This window comes from Anguilla rostrata, chromosome 4 (assembly GCF_018555375.3).
Source record: "Anguilla rostrata isolate EN2019 chromosome 4, ASM1855537v3, whole genome shotgun sequence".
In the NCBI taxonomy this organism is placed as follows: Eukaryota; Metazoa; Chordata; class Actinopteri; order Anguilliformes; family Anguillidae; genus Anguilla; species Anguilla rostrata.
In genome coordinates, this window is record NC_057936.1 from 49,025,682 (window position 1) to 49,045,621 (window position 19,940).

At 37.3% G+C, this 19,940-nt stretch overlaps 1 protein-coding gene across 1 annotated transcript; it reads right to left on the minus strand.

Annotated features, from left to right (window-relative positions):
- Nucleotides 1-1,740: 1,740 nt before the first annotated feature.
- penkb (proenkephalin b) lies at nucleotides 1,741-6,669 on the minus strand. Its single transcript, XM_064332937.1, has 3 exons — nucleotides 6,409-6,669; nucleotides 5,841-5,981; nucleotides 1,741-3,130 (listed from the first exon to the last, which is right to left on the minus strand). Exons 2-3 carry the CDS (start codon nucleotides 5,976-5,978, stop codon nucleotides 2,504-2,506), a joined length of 765 nt encoding a protein of 254 aa, XP_064189007.1. The 5' UTR covers nucleotides 5,979-5,981; nucleotides 6,409-6,669; the 3' UTR covers nucleotides 1,741-2,503.
- Nucleotides 6,670-19,940: the final 13,271 nt, after the last annotated feature.

The following is a 19,940-nucleotide window of genomic DNA, read 5'->3' on the forward strand; positions in this document are numbered from 1 at the left end:
TTGGAATTTAATAATTGGTAACCATGAACATAAGTATGTTTAATATGCAATGTAATATTTCAAATGTTCTGTGCAGTTGTTTTAGCATTAATATTATATTCATTTATCTGAGCAAGTTTTAGACTTTTTTGTAAATATTTATATGTTTGTTTCCATCATATTCATAAGCTCATCCCATCACCTCAATGTCCTCCATCAATCTGTGAGAGTACAGAAAAGGGGGTCTCCTCATCGCTATTCAGGACTCGAACTGGGCTGTGCGGTTATGTCCGATGAGTACACTGAGAATAGTTCAGGCAGGGCTCAAACAAGCAGACTGCAGGGAGATAGCCGGCGCTCGATCGACCAGAATTATGCTATAGCCAATCACAGTCACTGTGGGGCTGCGCACTGGAAGATATTTAAGACATGCAGTAGATGGATGTAATTTAGCTATTCAAAACCATTTAATTGATCTATTAAAAAGAATTGCATGGAGCTATATGCAAATCGTAACCTTAATTCTAGATTATTTTTGTAACCTCTATAGCAAGAGAAAAAGTGACTATTCAGTATTTTTAAGTTGATTTTTGATATGCAATGAATCATCCATTCTTAAATGCATTTCTTTTTAGATCAACCTTGTGGCGTTTCTTGTATATAAAATATACATACCCGGGCGGAAATCATTGTATAATTGTATCGGCCTGCGTGTGTGAATTTACATGCCGTTTCAATGCTAATGTTAAATATGCACAGAATACTGTACTTGGGGTCTTAACTCAGTTTTATATGCATCACATACAAAATTTAAAGATATTCTGTGAAGCAGTGGTTCTCAAACTTGGTCTTGGGTCCCCCGTTTAAGATGATTTTTGTTCCAACCACAATTGCAATGCCAGAATTAAACATACATTCAACAACCTAATTAGAAACCTATTGATTAACCTGTCTTTATTTTTTTATAAAAGCATTGCTACCTGCAATATAGCACAATATGAACAAGGGTATGCACAGATATTTCTGGCATAATGTAGCTGAAGAGGGTGAACAATACCTATAAAACACAAAAAGACCTCATTAAGAAAAATTACAGGCTTGAAATTCAGGGATTGCAACAAAAACCAGCGAAAACCAGCCTACACAGGGGGCCCCCAGGATCGAGTCTGAGAACCGCTGCTGTGAAGTAATAGTCATTTACTCACTTCTAATTTCATTGATTTATTCACTGTAGTAGTATGTGAGTTTTGAGACCATCTTTATAATACATATTCTATTCTTACAAGTAGAGGAAAGTAGAAAATGTTTAGAGGTTTGGTTTGAGCAGGTGTTCCAGCTGCCATTAAGATTCTGTTTGAATCTATTCAGACTTTCTGTCTTTGGATCAGGGAGTATATGACACATCCCTCTGGCGGTAATGCACAATGCAGTGAACATACCTAGAGTGCAGCTATTGTCACATGTATTCTGTAATACGGTATTCATATTTTATATGTCAGATGTCCATCAGGCTATAAAAAATTAATACCCTACAATCTGCATCAATTTTCATCCATCACTCTTCTCTGATGTCAGACACAGAGGCTATGAGACTCAATTCTGCTCCGGCAGCACAATGGATGCATTCATGTGTGTAGGCTATTACTCTCAAACTGAGATAATAGCATGCATTAAAATAGAGAATTACACCATGGGTTTAGGACATTGGGTGATACCTTTCAAAATATTACCCAGAACATCTGTTCATGAAAAACACGGCCATTTCTGCAGTTTGATGAATTTATTGTCATAAGCTAAGCAATAGGAGATACAGCTTTCACTAAAATGAAAAAATATAGAACATTTGAAAAAAAAAAATGAGTCAAAGCCTTAATAACTACATACACAGGGAAATATCAACTAATCAGTAAACAACATATTTCAAACCCTTTTCCTGGCCAGCAAATTGCTTTTTGAGCTCAAAAGTGCAAGACATCACATAGTATTTTCAGTAGCATTAAAAAGAACGGAATCATTTATTTTAACATGTATGATTAAGCACGGAAGAAGTTATGTCTCCCCATAATAGCCTTAGCCTAAAATCACTGCCTTACACGTCTACTCCATTTTATGTCAGGCACTGAATTTCATTAAAGTGTCTCAATACCATTCACGACTACTCAGAGAGAGAGAGAGAGCGAGAGAGAGAGAGAGAGAGAGAGGGATAGAGAGAGAGAGAGAGAGAGAGAAAGAGAGAGAGAGAGTAGAGTACAGTGTAATGCTTTCTCTTAATTTTGCTGACTGTAGCAAGAAAAGGGTTCTGCTCAGTAAAAATATCTTGTATGGTACAGAGTGGACGACACCCGAACTGCACTCACTGAAATAAACATACATCTCTAAATACGTACTGAAAAGCTTGTAAGGTTGAATGGAAGAGGAAGAATACTTATAGGTAATCTTTAGCTCAGACAGTTAAAAAACTGTACATTGCAAGCAAGACAGTGGGACATGAAAAGATGATTTTTAAAGTCTTTTAATTTGGAAACTAATAATCCATAAATCCCCCATATCTCTTCTCCGTGTCCGGCATGTTTTCGGAGTTACTTTCCCCGTCTTCCTCCCAGGACCGCCTGAAAAACCCGCCATACCTTTTTAGATCTTCCTTCCATTCCGGTCTGCCCACCCTCCTCATGAATCCTCCATACCTTTTCTGCAGCTCTTTGATACCGTCTTCCAGATCTGAGCTTCTTTTAATACTTCTCATAAACCCTCCATATCGTTTCAGGATCTCTCCATCCCAGTCTGTTTGGCCTCCTTTACCGCCCTCTGAGGTCAGGATATCGTTTAAAACGGCAAGTGTGTCCACTCCGTGCTCTCCGTCTTTCTTCATGAATCCGCCATATCTCTTTGCGAGAATTTCTCTGCCGTGGTCTTGGTCATCCGTTTCGACGTTGTAGAGCTCAGCAGTTTTCTTCATGAAGCCACCGTAGCGTTTCATAAAGCCGCCATACTTCTTGGCCAGTTGATGTTCATCGTTTTCCTGCTTGATGCTCTCAGTGACACTTTGGTCTTCCTCTGCCAAACTGTTAGGCTTTTCCCCTAGCAATACAGCCTTGCAGAGATCCCACGACCTTTTAGGGGCCAACTTTCCTTCACATTCTAATGTACATGTCTGAAACAAATTAAAGACACAATCACATTAGTAAGTTATTAGTACGTCTCTTTTTTGGGGGGTATTTTACATTTTGACAGTCCAAACAGATTTTTTCTGATATTTATTGTCATTTTTTGCTCTATATGGGTGAAGGATTTTTTTGCACACGTTGATTTTCCACAATGTTATAGGCTATTTATGTAAGTTTCAGTTGGCTAGTTTCCTTGAAAAAGAGAAGTCAATACCATTTTTTCTTTTGGATAAATGGCCATACATTAAACTGTGGTAAATGTCTCTTGTTGCAAGACTAGTGTACCTGTTGCGCAAACAGCCTAGATATTAACAAAATCATGTGTTGCACATATTTCAAACTGTATGCATCCTGTCATTCCGTAGAGTGGCAGAGATGCAAACAACACCCAAGCACACATTCCATGTTGGGGGTGGTACTACATAAAAGCTTAACCAAACACTCCCTGAAGCGATTCTAGGAAATTGATCTAATACTGCGTGAAGCTGGAGTTCCTGTATGATCTTATACAGAAATGTTATTTTATATGTCTTCACTGCAGGTATTTTGAAAGTAAAAGAAGCACAATTAAACGTGTAGAATGCCTTTTCATCTGCATTTTATATATTGATTTTTAGAACTAACCAGCATTACAAGCGTATCTTCTCTTTCCATGAAAATTTACAGCAATGAAATATTAATGACAGAATGAATTATGACGCTTTACTGCTATCTAGTGGTAGAAAGCGGGACACGCATTCTGTAGGCTACTAAAGCAACATAAACATAAACCTACGTACAAGCCAGCCAGTACTTCATGGTACATCTCTGTGATAGATATTATATATATATATGACATGATAGTTATTGCCTTCTATTTAAGAATAAAATACGCATATTAATAACATGATTTTATACACACACCCAGCGCGCGTGCGTGTGTGGCACTTAAATAGTAATTTCACATTTTACGTGGCCAAAAGCCAAGAGATAAATAATAGACATTGCATTTGTATTATAACAGTAGTCTTCCCGCCAATATCTGGTGTATTGCTTATGTTGTATAACATTACTGTAAACGTATAATACTTTCTGAACGGATATCTTGAAGTTTGGAATGTTTAAGAATCAAAAGAGAGGACGATGATGCTTTTAAATAAAACAGAAAACCTTTTGCAAAACCTCCTTAGATTCAGCAGAAAAAAAAAGTTTAAGCATTTAAACTTTTAAGGTAAAATAATAGTCTTGGATGACATAAACATGCTGCAGTTAAAATATTTTCAAAAATATGATTTATTTTATTTTACTGAATGCTCCTTGTAGTGTGTAGTGTCATAATAATAGATCGTATAATTCTTGAAATTAAAACCTGAGACTCACGTCCCCTACAAGGGACAAAAATGAATGGCTGTGGAGGATAATGATGCAGACTACGCACTCCTGTTAGAAAGGAATGTGTTCTACATATGCTTTCGCTCCCCTGCCTCCGTTTCTGGAATTGTAGCGAAATTGTTGAAAGAAGTCGAATAAACCAATCGTAATTACTACTTTAGATACTACTTTTAGCTTTAGATAAGTGCCACAAAGCAACAAACTGTAAACCAACGCTGACATCGTAGGATTGTGATAACGAGAACGCGTTAAATGACCCCCCGCCCCCCACCCCCACCCCAACTGCCTACCCTACCATTTTTATTTGTGTAATTTAACACTATTTTTTACTGTAAAATTCAACGTGCACTTTAAAGGGATGAAGTAGCCTATGTTCATCCACTTCATTTCGCGACGGAACAAGGACAACATCGTTGATTTGTTTTAAGGAAATCGAAATAATTGCAAACATTGCTGTCAAGTTTGATTAAATACATTACTCAGTAATTCAGAAAATATATTATATTATTATGATTGATTTTATGCTTCAGAGTAGCAGCCTACATCGGAGGAATTTCCATGGAGACAAACTTCCAAACGTATTTCCTCATCAAACATGTACTTCATAAGCATGATCTTCATACAGTACAGCACATTTTTGTTCAACTTTGGAGAACACTCAAAGAGCAGGGTGCTAGCACGAACATGTTTACGCCAGGTCATATGCAGTACCTCCAAATGAACAACTCCGGGAGCACAACCAGTTGAAACAACTTCATAAGTCAAGTTAATGTTCATTTGATGTGAATGCGGATTTATTTTGATGTTACTACTCATCTTAATTTCCCTAATAATGGATGAATTTGTGTTAACCCACAGCGTTTATATTTTATGATACGAATATAGGTGACTTCCCAGATATCGTATCCATTAAGATACATTTCAATTGTATGTCCAAATGCTATGCTACGTATAAAAGCTGTATACTGTAGCCAAAGTTACTTTGAAAATCAAGTCTTCATAATATTATTACTAACAATTGACAATTGGAAAGATTTTCGGGTTTTGAACTCCTGATAAACGTCGAGAGTAGTGGATATTTATCAAACATACTTAATTTCCTCTTGTGATTTATTTTGCACTTCCATTCATGGTTCAAATGGGAAAAGTAGATTTTTCACGCTGCTACAGTGTTTCAGTTAAACAGAGTTCAACACTTAGCCAACATTTAACGAGATTGACAGATAATGGCAGTTGTTCGTTTAACGAGGTAAAATCCCCACTCAGTTAAAAAGCGAACCGAAACAGTGAAAATAGTTTCAAAACATGTAATGAAGTGGTACTTACAATAGTGTTTATCTCTGTTTGTCGACCCTGCATGTGGTAGGTGCAGTGCTCACAGTCTTTATCACATTCAGCTCTGACCGTAAGTACGAAGCAGGTGCTTAGAACCAGCATCCGACAGAGGTTTATCGGTAACGCCATGAGCTGCAATATAGAAAACCAAGAATCAGCATAATGGTAAGCTAATGGCTTCTCGTGATCCCTAGAGCAATCAAAAACAATTCTGTTGCGCAGCTTGTTTCTTCCTGTATTTGAAAAATAATTTGTTTTGAAGCAACAGTAGAATGCGAATTCAACAGATCACTGGCACTGACTAAAATAGCAGGCATTTAAACTTTGTCGATGATAATACAGATGGGTCAATAGTTACTGAAATTAAGTAAATATTTGTCGTAATAGTAAACATATGTTTTAATCATTTAGAAAACAATGGGAATCCAGTTTCAAAGTAGATGTGTGCCATGAACTTAAAATCTTTCTAAGGAATAATACTGCAGCAGCCTGACATGAACAGGGGGAACATTAAATTCCAAATAAAAGCGAACAGATCCATGTACGGTGGTTTACTTACCTCGCTGGGTCTCTGGGTACTGATAAAGTCCGCGGAAGTTTCAAACTGCACTGATGCGGCTGTCGCCTCGCACCAAATATTTATAGAGGAGCCAGCCAATCTCTCTGGAGAAAACCAAGAGAGAAAAAACCCTGTGGTAAACCCAATCACAACCAAATATGTATAGTTTGTTTTGGAGGTAAGACTGGTGGCAGAGCTCCGGCTTCAGCTATACAACGTCTCAGTGGTATAGGTATTCATTGAATATAACAGACGCTGCAGCTTGCAGATAGTTCTTAAATGTCACGACAAGTTGGGGGTTGATAGTAATCCCCAATCACAGGGGGGAAGTTCCTGACGCGTAATGACGCAAACAACACTTGAGTAATCATTTACAGTTTTAAGGCAATTATTTTAATATTTAGGAGGACAACTACATTCATCTGTCAGGGGTAAGGATGTTTTTTTAATAAGTGGGATTTCTAATGTTCCCAGATGAATAGACCGGAGGTTAGTTCAAAAATACAAAACAGCATTTTAATCTTTATGGAGAGAATAGGTCCTGTTCAGTAGTAACGGAATTTACGTTTGAAATTATTTTGGATAGTGAAGTCTTTAAGCAAATTTTATAGGCACCGCGATTGTTTCAACCCCGAAAGTATATATGCCCCGCCTACTACCAAATACTTTTAATATACGTGTATTTACGCAAGCTATTTAGTTTTGAACATAAATGTAGCTGTAATAGACTTAAGTTTGACTATAATTGGGCAAGGTTGAGTCATTACTTCTTTAATAGACAAAAAAGCTGCACCTTAATGAATAATGCAGAGATTTGTAAAAACGAATCCTTGTAATTATTCTGTTAAAATGAGAAAGTTCACTCCTTTTATATACAGTAAATTCAAACCACTTACCCGCACAAAATAATTAAATGAACTTAAACACTACTTTTAGATTGTTTGAGATGTTCTCTTTTATACCCTACTGTTATAAAATATATTTATCACATTAATGAAGTGTAATCGTTCTTTTGCAAGATTGTTCACATATCAGTAGGGCTATTTAGAATTTAGATTTTGTGACCTTTACAAATTGCCTCCCACACAAAACATGAATTTAAAGTACTTACCTCGTGTGGCTAATTTAACCCCTTATGGAGAGACCAGACTAAAGACCAGCTGTTGCTTACTGTATAACTGCAGAACAACAACAAGAGAAAAAAAGTTTTTGTTTTTTAATGTTATAATTATTTTGCCTCTCCTATCTCCTGGTTGGTCATTCCTGCATCTGGCATCAGGTCAACCAACAGTTGTTTTCAATTTTATTTTAGTCAAACTTTTAACCTGCATGTTTATGGCCTGCGATGAAAAATTGGCAATTGACATAATGCAAGTAAGGGACTCTATAAAAAGTTTGTTGTCCAAAGGCTATCTCCCACTGTATTGCATCTTGTTAGTATTTCTCTTTCAGAAAGATAATTTCAATGAATTGAGTACAGAGTGATTGCACTTTACTGCCCAGAACAGACTTGGGACAGTAAAGTTTGAGATTTATTTCCCATTAGATGGCCTTCACTCAAGTCCTCCCAGCTCTATAATGAATGTGTGCAATTTGAACACTGAAAATATATTTTAAGTGGTCTGATAATGTGCAAACAGTTATGACCAGGATCTGATGCATAGTGATGGCACTGCATTGCATTCAGTGGTGGCGGGGAATTCACCAGTAAAAAATATGAGACAATTTGTTTAGTGTCCATTGTTCCAACACATTATGCCTGGCCACTAAGACATTCAAACAGAGTCTGGCTAAATTCTAATTGGCCTTGTGTTATAGAAAGTTCTGCACAATGTTCTGTCTTCTATTGACCTGTCTTTGTGCTTAAGCAAGTTGTGCTGCCCACTAATATTTTTCAGCACCATCTTGGTGTGTATGATATGCATTCAAAATTAATTTTAGAGATCCTATACACTCTACTGGCAGTGATCTCGCCATAATCATATACCGGTGTCTTTTATGTATGCATATACATTTAGGATTTACATACGTATTTAAATCCCAAAGGTGACACCATCAATCGTATGGCATACTATAATTGTGCTCCCAGAAACCCATAAATAGATCTGTTTTGGTGCTTGTTTTAAAATCAAAATTACAGAAATTTTATGTCAGATGGTGCACACAAAATGTAACATAACAGACAGGGATCCAAGTGCTGTAAAGAATCTTTTTAATCAACAAAGACAGAAATTGTCATTACCACACGGTATAGCAGAGTACAGGCTTGGTAGAGTGACACGAACAATACCTCACACTGAGGCAACAGAGACAGGGTCCTTAAGTAGCTAGGAACTGATGGAATAATGGGTTACATGTGCACACGATTAGTAGGTGAGTTGAGCAGGGCTGGACTGGGCATGGCTGAGCTGGCTGACTGGGAGCGGGTGTGACATGGACATCTTGATGGTGCTTTTTCAGCTCTCATTTCCACATGTTTTAGCCAATCTTGCACATCTGAAATTAAAGTTCCATAAATATTTAAAAAATCTATCCCCTTGTTGTCCATAGTATTATTCAGGCTGGCCACCATAAAAGCTGTTTGAAATAATAGTTCACCTATAGTTTATCTGGTTTTGCTGTTTTGCTGCTGGGAGGTAGCTTCTGCTTCTTTCATATACATTTGGAATGTTCTATCGTATTTGTATCTGTCTCTCATTGCAACGTCTCCCATGAATCTGGGACAGTGCACACCAGTGCTCATTCTCCTCCATAGCCTGTGCTGTCGGTGGCTGCTTACTTTGGATTCCACAGGGTATTCAACAAGGTGCTGGACATATCCCTTCGGGATTTTGGTCCATGCTGATTTGATAGTATCATGCAGTTAACACAGATTTTTTCACTGCACATTTACTCTGCCAACCTCCACACACACGGACATGGACATGCACGCATGCACGCACATGCAAACACACACACACACACACAGGTGTACATATAAATGCAAGAGTATTGGGACCGTGACTCAATTTGACTCTGTACTCCAGTGCACTGGATTAATAAATATGAGGTTAAAGTGTAAACTGTCAGCTTTAATTTGTGGGTATTTACATACATAGTGGGTGAACCATGTAGGAATTGAAGCCCTTTTTATACATAGTCCCCCATTTTGTAAAGACCAAAAGTAATAGGACAGTTGGCTGCTTAGCTATTTCTTGGCCAGCTGTGTGTTGTTGCATCATTAGTTCATGCACAAGAAGGCTACCAAAAGGTCTACAGTGGTGTGGCATTTGCATCTTTTTCTGTTTTCTCTAAGCATGAGAACCAAAGAAGTGTCAATGCCAGCAAAACGGACCATCATGGGGTGAAAAATCATAATAAATCAATCAGAGACATATTAATAATTGGTGTGTCAACTGTTTGGTAAATTGGTAGCATGAAAAAACCTGATAGACCATGGAAGACTTCTGTAGTGTGTGACCAAAGAATACTTTCAAATGTGAGGAGAAGGCCTTTTCAACTGTCAAACAGATGAATAACACTCTCCAGGATGTAGGCATAGTTGTGTCGGACTACCAAGAACAGAAAACTGTACCAACATAACCTACGGGGGTTCACTGCAAATGCAAACCACTGGTAAACCGCAGAAATAGAACTGTTAGATTTTGCTATAAAGTACATTTTTAAAATAATTGTAGAGTTCTGGAACAAAATCCTATGCACAGATGAGATAAGTATTAACCTGTACCAAAGTGATGGAAAGACAAAACTGTGGAGAAAGAAAGGAACTGTTTGTGATCCAAAGCACACCACCTTATCTTTGAGACATGCTGGAGATAGTGTTATAACTTTGGCATGTATGGCTGCAACTTAAATGGGCTCACTTGTCTGTACTGATGATGTGCCTGCTAACGGCAACAGCAGAATTAATTCTGAAGTGTAAAGAAACATCTTATCTGACTCTGACAAAATGCCTCATTGGAGAGAGCTTCACTTTGCAGCAGGACAATGACCGCTAAAGCAACAAGGAGTTTTTCCGAGCCAAAAGTAGAATGTTCTTGACTGGCCCAAATCTGTAATTGTGTGTGTGCGTGTATGGGTGTGTGTGTGTGTCTGTGTGCGTGTGTGTGTGTCTGTGTGCGTGTGTGTGTGCATGATGTCTGTTACATTGTAGCCCAATAATTTTTTTTTTTCCCTGTTTGACCTGGATGTCCTCTTAGTACAGAAATAGAATAAAAAGACTTCTGTAGTTCACCTTTCCTCTATGAGCAATTCTATAAAGAGCCAGGTAGGTTATTGCCCAGAATTAGCATCAACTCCCACAATCTGCAAAAACCCTGAGTAGAAAATACCAGAGAAATAGAATATCCTCATGGGTAAGGCACACATATATTGATTCAGAATTGATTGAGAAAATGAATGCAACCTTTGGTGGTACCAGAATAAATACGAGACAGAAAATAACATACTATAGACCAACAACATCAAGGTGCATATCATCGTATTGACATTTTTTTGCTGGTCTGTCCGTTTAAGCCCAATTTCTTCATATACACACATATATATATATATAGTATCCAAGCAAAGGTAGATTTAATTTTCAAATGAGTATGCTGTGTGCCTTGCAACTAACTTAATGTATGAGGGACAGTTCATTTTCTTAGTATGCTGAAGGCAGTGTTAAGTTGGTTATCATGTCAGTACCAGTTAAATTGTGAAATACAACTAAGAGAATCTCAACCATTTCATTTCCATTCTTGTGAATTACCTCAGAACATGTTTTAAGAATTATTCCGGTTTAGAAATGGGAAGATATTCATTTAAAATGTACATACTTTAACTAAATCAAAGCATATACTTTCTCATAATAGACTTTTTCATATTTGTCATTGTATGACCAGCAGCCAGTCTAACAAGGAGAATGAACACATGGAATGAAACATATAATTTGATAACAAATCATAATAAAAAAAGATAATGAGAATATAGAAACCCATATTATAGACCAATATACCCCTTATTGTTTCAATAATGTAAGCCTTCAGTCTTACATTGCCTGGTTTATAGTCAAGCCTCAGTTCATTAGGCAGGAAAGGCAGATTATTGATTGCACATGTTATGGTATGGAATTAGATGAATGGCATATGTGGTACTGATGGAGAAGCACTCTCAGGTTTATAGGAGATTATGAGGTCATCACATGAGCCATACCTACAAGCATACCAGGCTTTTATCCAAAATTACTTCAGATGTGTCATCTGATATAGTGGTGATAATGGATGTGTGATTTCACTGCAGTGTCTAATATGCCCCAAAATAAATGCTTTTTTTTAAATAAAGTGACAATATCAATAAGAACACCTGGTGGATAGACCAGAAGGATCATCTAATTAACTTTTTCAGTCTATACTGTAGTTGCTGTATATTATTCAAAGAAATTGTAACCAATTTTATGGGTAGAACATATTTAGAGGCAAATAAAATCTCTCTCTTAAACAATTTGTCACATTGTACTTTCATTTTCAATTTGTTCTTTGGAATGTAGATGCTCAAAATATATCAGAACGTTTCAGTAGTTAATAAAATTGATGCATAAACCATACACACATAAATTGATATACATGTGTACAACATATACAGCATGGCTTACTTTCAATATCCATTTGTCAATTGAATTAAAATGGAACTTCACAGGAAAAAAAGATCTATTTCATATTGTTCAAGAAGAAATACTTTCTTTTACCAAATCAAGTTACAGCATATAATATCATATATAGAGGGTTTTTTTCTCCATAATTGCATGTTGTACAGTCATGCTACAACTACACGTACTCATGTGGTCTTTGTTTGAATCAGTTGTACAGTTGTGTTTTCCCTTCTGTGTTCCAATTGCAGCTGATAACACATTTGGCATGTGTTAAACCTAGCTAAAATTCTGAGATTCAGTGCAAGTATAACAATAAGCAATGTCTCAATCATAAATGAGTACATGTCATGCATGGAAATGACAACTTTATTTAAACACCCTTTCAATATATAAATTTGGAACTTTGTACGGTCTCATCTAATTGACCACACAAAATTCTTGCATATCCTAATTAGTGAAAATTTTGTTGCCTTATATGACACAGTCCATATGTTGCCCTCTTGAGTTATTTTAATGCATATGCTTTTATTTCTCATTATTGAAATGGTTCTTGGTTTTGCATAGGTAACTTGCATAGGTGATACAGTATATCACCTATGCATGCTGGTCCACAGACATTAGCCAGGTCTGGCACTCTTGTTAATATAACTCAGACGACTACACGTACATTCTCTAATATTATAAATCGCTCTGGATAAGATCATCTGCTGCAATGTTAGTTAATATATTTTGGACAAATTTTGAGTCCATTGTTATGCCAATATATTTCATTTTTCTTGTTTGTTAAGTTTCTGGTTTGAAAATTTGCCGAATGAAATAAAGCGGGTGTGAATTAGTTTCAGTTTCTTCATTTGGCACCAATTCAATTAGAAAGATACCATTTCAGACTCATTATTTATGTCAACCTGTTGACAGCTGCCTTAGGAATGATGTATGATTTGCTTTAAAGGAAAACAAGAACATCATTGAATGTAAAGGAGTAAAGTCTGTTACAGAAGTATATTGAAGAGATTAGACCATTCCAGGGTAAAAGTGATGTTTGGCCTTGTCTTTGTGAAATGATTAGTTTCAGAATAGCTTGAGTGATGGCGCAGGGTCCCCTGTCTATAGTCCAGGAGGACAGTTGATAGAACATGAACCACCAAAGCGTAGCGCTAAATTAAATTGTGTTTAGCAATTTCTCTGGTTACAGCTGTTCAGAGCATTAGACCAAAACCATAATAAGCACAGATAATGAGCCTCTAAACACTGGACTCTGGAATCACATTTATAAACATGGACGTCACCCAGTCTTAGTTCTACCAAGATATCACTACATGCCTGCCATCACTATTTTACATGATATATGCAATTCATCTCTTGTTCTTTTAAGCCACCTATTTTGTTTGTTATTTCTTTCCCCAAGGCAGTATGCCCAGTCACATTGTGTTGGTTGGTCTGATTGCTGAAAAACCCTCTGTGAGTTTGGGAGGAGTCAAATTAGCATATGCATGTGGGGAGCTGTTGCTTCTATTTGCTTCACAGTCCACCAGCTGCGCTGCTCCAGTCATCGTTCCAGAGGGCTGCAGTAATCGCACAGCTGGTGCAGGTAGTGCTGACTGCGGACAATCATGAGCACTGAGACTCAGCACTGGCATGGCGTGATTCCAGACCACTGGGGCATGCGACTGCACTGAGAATGCATACTTTAGATTGACAAGCGACAAGCAAGAGCACTGGTTTTGCACTTTTTTCAGTGCAAAAAAGAAGCTAAGATATTGAAAGTATTTGCAGTTGTTATATTTACTCATCTATCCAAGAGCTCCGTTAAGACTGGTGGTGTCTTCAGACTGCAGAAGCGCTTTGCAGTAACACAGTAGTGGAAATGTGCACTAATGAGATGCCATGCAGACCTGTTTGTACGCATGGCCATGGGGTGAGGCTCTCACAGCCATTGAGCTAGTCACAATGACTATGAGTTTAGAAGTAAAATTCCTTGGAAACAAAATGAATTAATTCAGAGTCAGGGTCCAGGCAACCTCTGAATTTTTTTAATCATCTACTCAATTCAATTTCCTGTTGAGGTAGAAAAAAAAGACAAAAGCAATTACGATGTCACTCATCTCAAACGATATCTTTTACCTTGTTAGTCACACAAAAATTGAGAATTCGCTGGACAATTAATTTACTTCTTGATGATATGGTGCCATAATAGGAGGTAGCTTTGGCCTTGTGGCTTAAAAAGATTCTACAATAATCCTGTACACTGAGGTCTTGTTTGATTTCATCCCGGCAAGGAAGTTAATTCCAAATATGCTCCACTTGTACCACAGAATATGGAACAGCGATTTGCTTGGGTTGAATGTTTATTTCTGATATTAACCACTAAGATTTTACATGCATGTTCAGTAACTGCTGAGTTCAATTGTGTATCAGGGGCATTGTGCAGCGTTACAGTATGTACAGTAGCAACTCCACAAGGCAATATATCAATTATTAATACCAATGTAGGGGAATGAGTCTCATGCAAGCTTTACTGTAAATTTAGGATAAAAATGGATACACGCAAATGTGAACTGATCTGCTAGGTAATGGTACTATTACATTTTACTGTTATGTTTTACTGAGAATATTCATTGTATTTCGATCTCTGGCAAAAGCTCCTTTGCTGTCCTCCATGATTAAGGCTAGTAGACTAGTGGATATTCATATTATTATTTTATAGTTTTTAATATAGAAGTTATTACTATATAATTTAGTAATTGCTTCAGTTAATCTGCATAACATTGATTGCATATGTCTTGTTTCATTATATTGTGAAATATGAGGTAGTTTTTGGTATTGTGTGCCTCAATTATATTCCAGAGATGACATATCACATATCAAACAGCTTCAGTTACTTTGCATTAGGGATTCAACAAATCGACTTATTTTTGAGGAATGGAATTTTGGATATGAAAAATGTGTAATCTTCCATATCTCATTGGTAATAACAATTTTCCATTTGCCATTGCCAATACTTTCACAAGTTTCACCACACCATTTAAGGTTCCCAGTTATTCTCTTCAGACAGCAGAAAGACAGGATTGAGCTGGTCTTTCTGCTCAATCATGTTAGTAGAACCACGTAGAACCTTCACTCTACTGATGGTGAACAAAAAACTCTGTGAGGCCAGTTGAGCCCATTGTAGTACATGCTACATCCGCTGAAAACCAGGTAGTGGGGAAATGAAAACCCTGTCATGAAGAAGAGATGACCTTACTCTGTTATAGCTCCCTAAGTTTATTTATATTAGTGCAGCCTGAAAAGGAAACAGACATGCTTTTATTCAGCAAGAATGACTAGATTCAAACAGTGTATACGTATGTTACTGGTGATATTCTAATGAGTAGCATCCTTTTTCGGGCCACAAGCATCTGAAGCCTTTGATTGAATGTAGCAGTTTTCTGGACTGAATCCATCTTCTGGACCACCAAATGGCCTCAACACATTGAGAAACACCTATAACATGCTGGTAAAATTGTATTCACCACCAGTGAATGAACAGAAGAAAATATTAAATTTAAAGAAAACGTACATAAGAAAGTAAAGCGGAATAAACCTCACATACAGATACTGGGAATATGGGAACAAATTCCTTTAAGACAATACCACCTTACATAAATTAAGAGCCCGCAGGAGAAATCTGTAGGAGTAATAATTTTTTGGTTTTCTGTTTTGCCTTTGTAACGAATGTGTTACATGCCACTGTATTTTGCTGTTCTGTGGGGAAGTTGAGACTTGTTTCACAGACGTATTCTTATATTGCTGTGCGCCATTGGAGTCCACACATTTAATTGTGGTTAAAACGTGTGGGTAAAATAGGAAGATGCTTTCCTGGTGAGAGGCTGGGAGGTGTAATCATTTTTTTTCTTCAGTTATCCATTTCCATCAAGCAAGATTTCTCATCACAAATTCATTTTTAAATTATCTGCTAGTCACAAGCATAGAGAGGCTGCAGAGGCTCTGAATCATTATAATTATTACCTAGCTATTAATTTACACTACCCAGGACATGAGCCTAACTGTGTTGGCTGTTTGAGCAGAAAGGCTACACAGATTAAAAGGCGCTAAGATATTTAATGCTTGTACTAGAATGTCCCTAGCTGTATGTGCACATATACTATTAACTATATTTATTTCAGGAAACTAACATCTACAAACATCTACAACATTTTAAGCAGGAATGGGAAAAGTGATTGCTCAGGAAATGAAGCCTCTTGCAATACTGTATCTGAAACACTTTACTGCCACAGATGTGAAAATGTATTGCCTTCCGTGTTTGAAAATACTGTAAAATTGGCAAGGCGGACTCACACCAAAGCAATTTTGTATGCCCATTACACCTCTTTGCTGGCCTTGCAGCATGTGAGCAGTAAGTAAAAAACCAGCTTACAAGGAATGTGTTGAAGTCCTTTGCTTTTGCTTCATTCCAAATTTCTAGTTTAAGTTCACTCTCAGCTTTGCATTCAGTTTGGCCCTTTTGCTGTGTGCTGCCTCCTCTCCTTAACATTGGTATAGTTTTTCAGTTAAATTGCAACTTTCCTCTAGATTCAGATGAGAATATCAGGATATGAACAGCATCAGACATTTCCCATTGGGAGACTATTGATTGTCTCCATATGCACTCACTGCAGTTCCAGGGCAGCAGACTTGTGCTCAGAGAGGAACAGGTTTTTTTGCTGGATAGTGGGGGCCATAGCAACAACAAATGATGAAATTCGCCTCTACCCTCCGTTGTGACAGACTCCACCAGATGCAAGGTGACATTGTGCATCTCTCCAGGCCAGTTTTCCAGGCTTTAGGTGATCGGATGTACTGAGTTTGAACCCCTCATTTACTAGACAAGCCATGTAGACCAGTCCTCAAAATCTGCATTGGTGTATGATGTTGTGTAAACATTTAATATACAGTATGTATATACACACATCAAATTCTCCAAAAACAACATAAATGGCAAATGTACATATTTTAACGCATTTGTGTACAATTATTTTATAAACCTTACAACAATACTTACCAATTTAGCACTTAGATATAAACATACTGTATGTGATGTTTTAAAAATCCTTAGATTTAAAATGAATGAAACATACTCTGTACTCAGCGAGTAGTATCCTTGTTGTTTTAGAATCTAATACTTAATAGCAGAACAGCCTACAGCCTACAAGCCTGGACTTTGCAGCAGGAGAAATATCTGAGGCCATGGTGGGGTATTAGTGAGACAATGGGAGTTAATGGGACTGCTTTGAACTCAGGGCAATAGGAAGCTCCTGTTAATAGCACACAAATAGGAGGAGCTGGAGGGGACACTCTTCTGGAAATGAAAACGATAAGGAACTAAAGAGCACAGTTGCACAGTCACAGTGAGAGGTCGATACGTGGATAAAATCAATACCGCTTACGCACGCCAGCGAGTGCCAGCGATTCGCTCCTCACATCAGAGGTGCTCAATGGAGGCAATCATAGTTTGTGCTTTATTCACAGCCATTTACCGCAGTCTTCTCAAATTTCATTGTGCTGGAGGACAATCTTCATCACAATGAAAACTGAATCTGGAGGCTGGTCACCAAGTGGATTTGCTTCAAACAAATGTAAACTATTTGATTGAACTAAAGTATTTTTTTTCAGTCCAAAGAAATTTTCATATACAATAGTTATGAGTAAGGATACATGACGAAGTGCAAGTTCAAAGCAAACTAGTGTCGAATGTTACGCAGTGATTTGTCAAATATGATTATGTATTCGCTCAATTGATGATGTCACTAGCTGACATGATGTTCAGGTAAATAATTATTGTAGACGTGGCTAGCTTTTTTGACTTACGTGTATGTTTTCCATAAGTATCTCTTACTTTTTCATCTCCAGCTTGTTTATAATTCTGCTGCTAGAGTTCTCACCTGCACACGCAGCAGTGAACACATATCCCCATAGTCTACAGTCTCCTTTGGCTCCCACATAGATCCAGAATAGAGTTCAAAGTTCTTCTACACAGTAAAATAATCTTAACTAAACTTAATTCAGATATAGTTTGTAAAAAGAAAGAAGCAAATGAAGGAAATTTAATGAAATTTGTCAGGACATTTCTTTTAATCTTTCAACCAGTCCTCCTGCATAAAAAGTTGAATGTTTTAAAAGTCAAAATGTTGCTTACATAATCAATAACACAAATCAAGGAATACAAACATTTTATATAAACAAAGATTATAAAACTCATGTTGTTTCAAGCCCAGGGTATGCAGTGTTGGTGTTCTCCATTTGTTTGTATGGCCTTTTCTCAGAATAATTAATCTTCGATCTGGAAAGCAATATTTGACATAAGTGTCTAAAAATCATTTCCATTTTATCAGGCTGCATTTACTGAACCTGAATTTTCAATCATCTTCAACCATGAAAAGAGCAAACCCCATCTCAGGCTGAAGTTCAGGTCTTCTGACTTGTTTTTGTCCAGATATAATTACACACTTTGTAAGAAAAGACATCTGATTCATTTATTACCAAAAGGAACCATGCAAGGACACTTCAGCGGATTAGTGATTGGCCACTCACAGGAAATTATATATTGTCAGGCCTTATGACCCTCAAAATGGAATATTTGACTCAGGAAGCAAATCATCAAATCAAGGAGGAGGGAACGTTCCTTTGCTGTGGTCTGGATGAGGAGGAATAATTGTATTTCTTCACCCACAACCCACAATTATGCATTCAGAAAGGCATTTGTAAAAATGAGCTGTGTACGGCAGACATTTTAACCTGAATGTTCAAATCATTTTAGATGGAAATTAAATAATAAAATCATCTCTATATAAACAATTTTTGTTATTTTGGCCGTGTACTTCAGCACATTGTATTTGAAATGAAACAATGAAGATAAGGTTAAAGCGGAGACCGTCAGCTGTAATTCATGTCCATATCGGGTAATCCATAAAGCAATTACAGCCTGTCCCCCCCACCCAAATCCAGAACAAAACAACTAAACATTTGTCACTGTCCAAATACAAACTGCACTGTATATGTAGACATGTATATAATCTAGACTATAATATACTGTATATGTTATATATCATGATGATTATTTGTTTTAATTTTCTTGTTTTTCAAGCCATTCCACATTAGCTTTAGGAATACAAATTTTTGCTATGTGATGTCCTAGTACTGTTTACTGAAACATCAATATTTCCTGTATCCAATTGAGTACCATTTGAATGCTATCCATTTGGATGAACGCAGAATTCTATTCCGATTTCGTTTGAAACAGCTCACTGGCAATACCCATTTAGTCTTCAAGTGCCCTACATTGTCTCTCCCATTCCATGTGTTGTGTCAACGCAGCACTTTGACAATTGTTCACTTTGTTTTAGCACACCCACCATTCTCGGGGTCATTGACAGTGCAATTGAATCATTGTGGATGTCTCTCCTCTCTGCAGTGGGCTTCAGCGGTCTCAGTCTGTGAAGGGGCATTTCCCTCTTCCCTTTGTCTCTGAACGCATGCTGGACTCACGCTGGTGATCAGCATGTGAACTTCCTGCCGCGCATTCAGCTGATCATCCGTTGGACGTGGAATCTATTTTCCCAGAAATTACACCCAGAAAAGCGTCATGCTTTGTCATTGCGTTGAATGAACTATTCAGTGTTCACATTCATTGTCCACATGTCAATCATAGGCTCAGCTAAGTTGGTGTGTGGGTGTGAATCTGCGTCTGTACACAAGACACTTACGGACTCAACTGGCATTTTCCAATATAAAGTAAGCAACGAATATCAACTTAGTGTTTTAATTACTTACACACACTGGGCTCAAAGCTAAAAGCTCCTTATCCCAATGAATCTTGTTCATTTCAGTTCATTTCACTGCCTAATATCTTTCCTTCATTTTGTGATGCTCA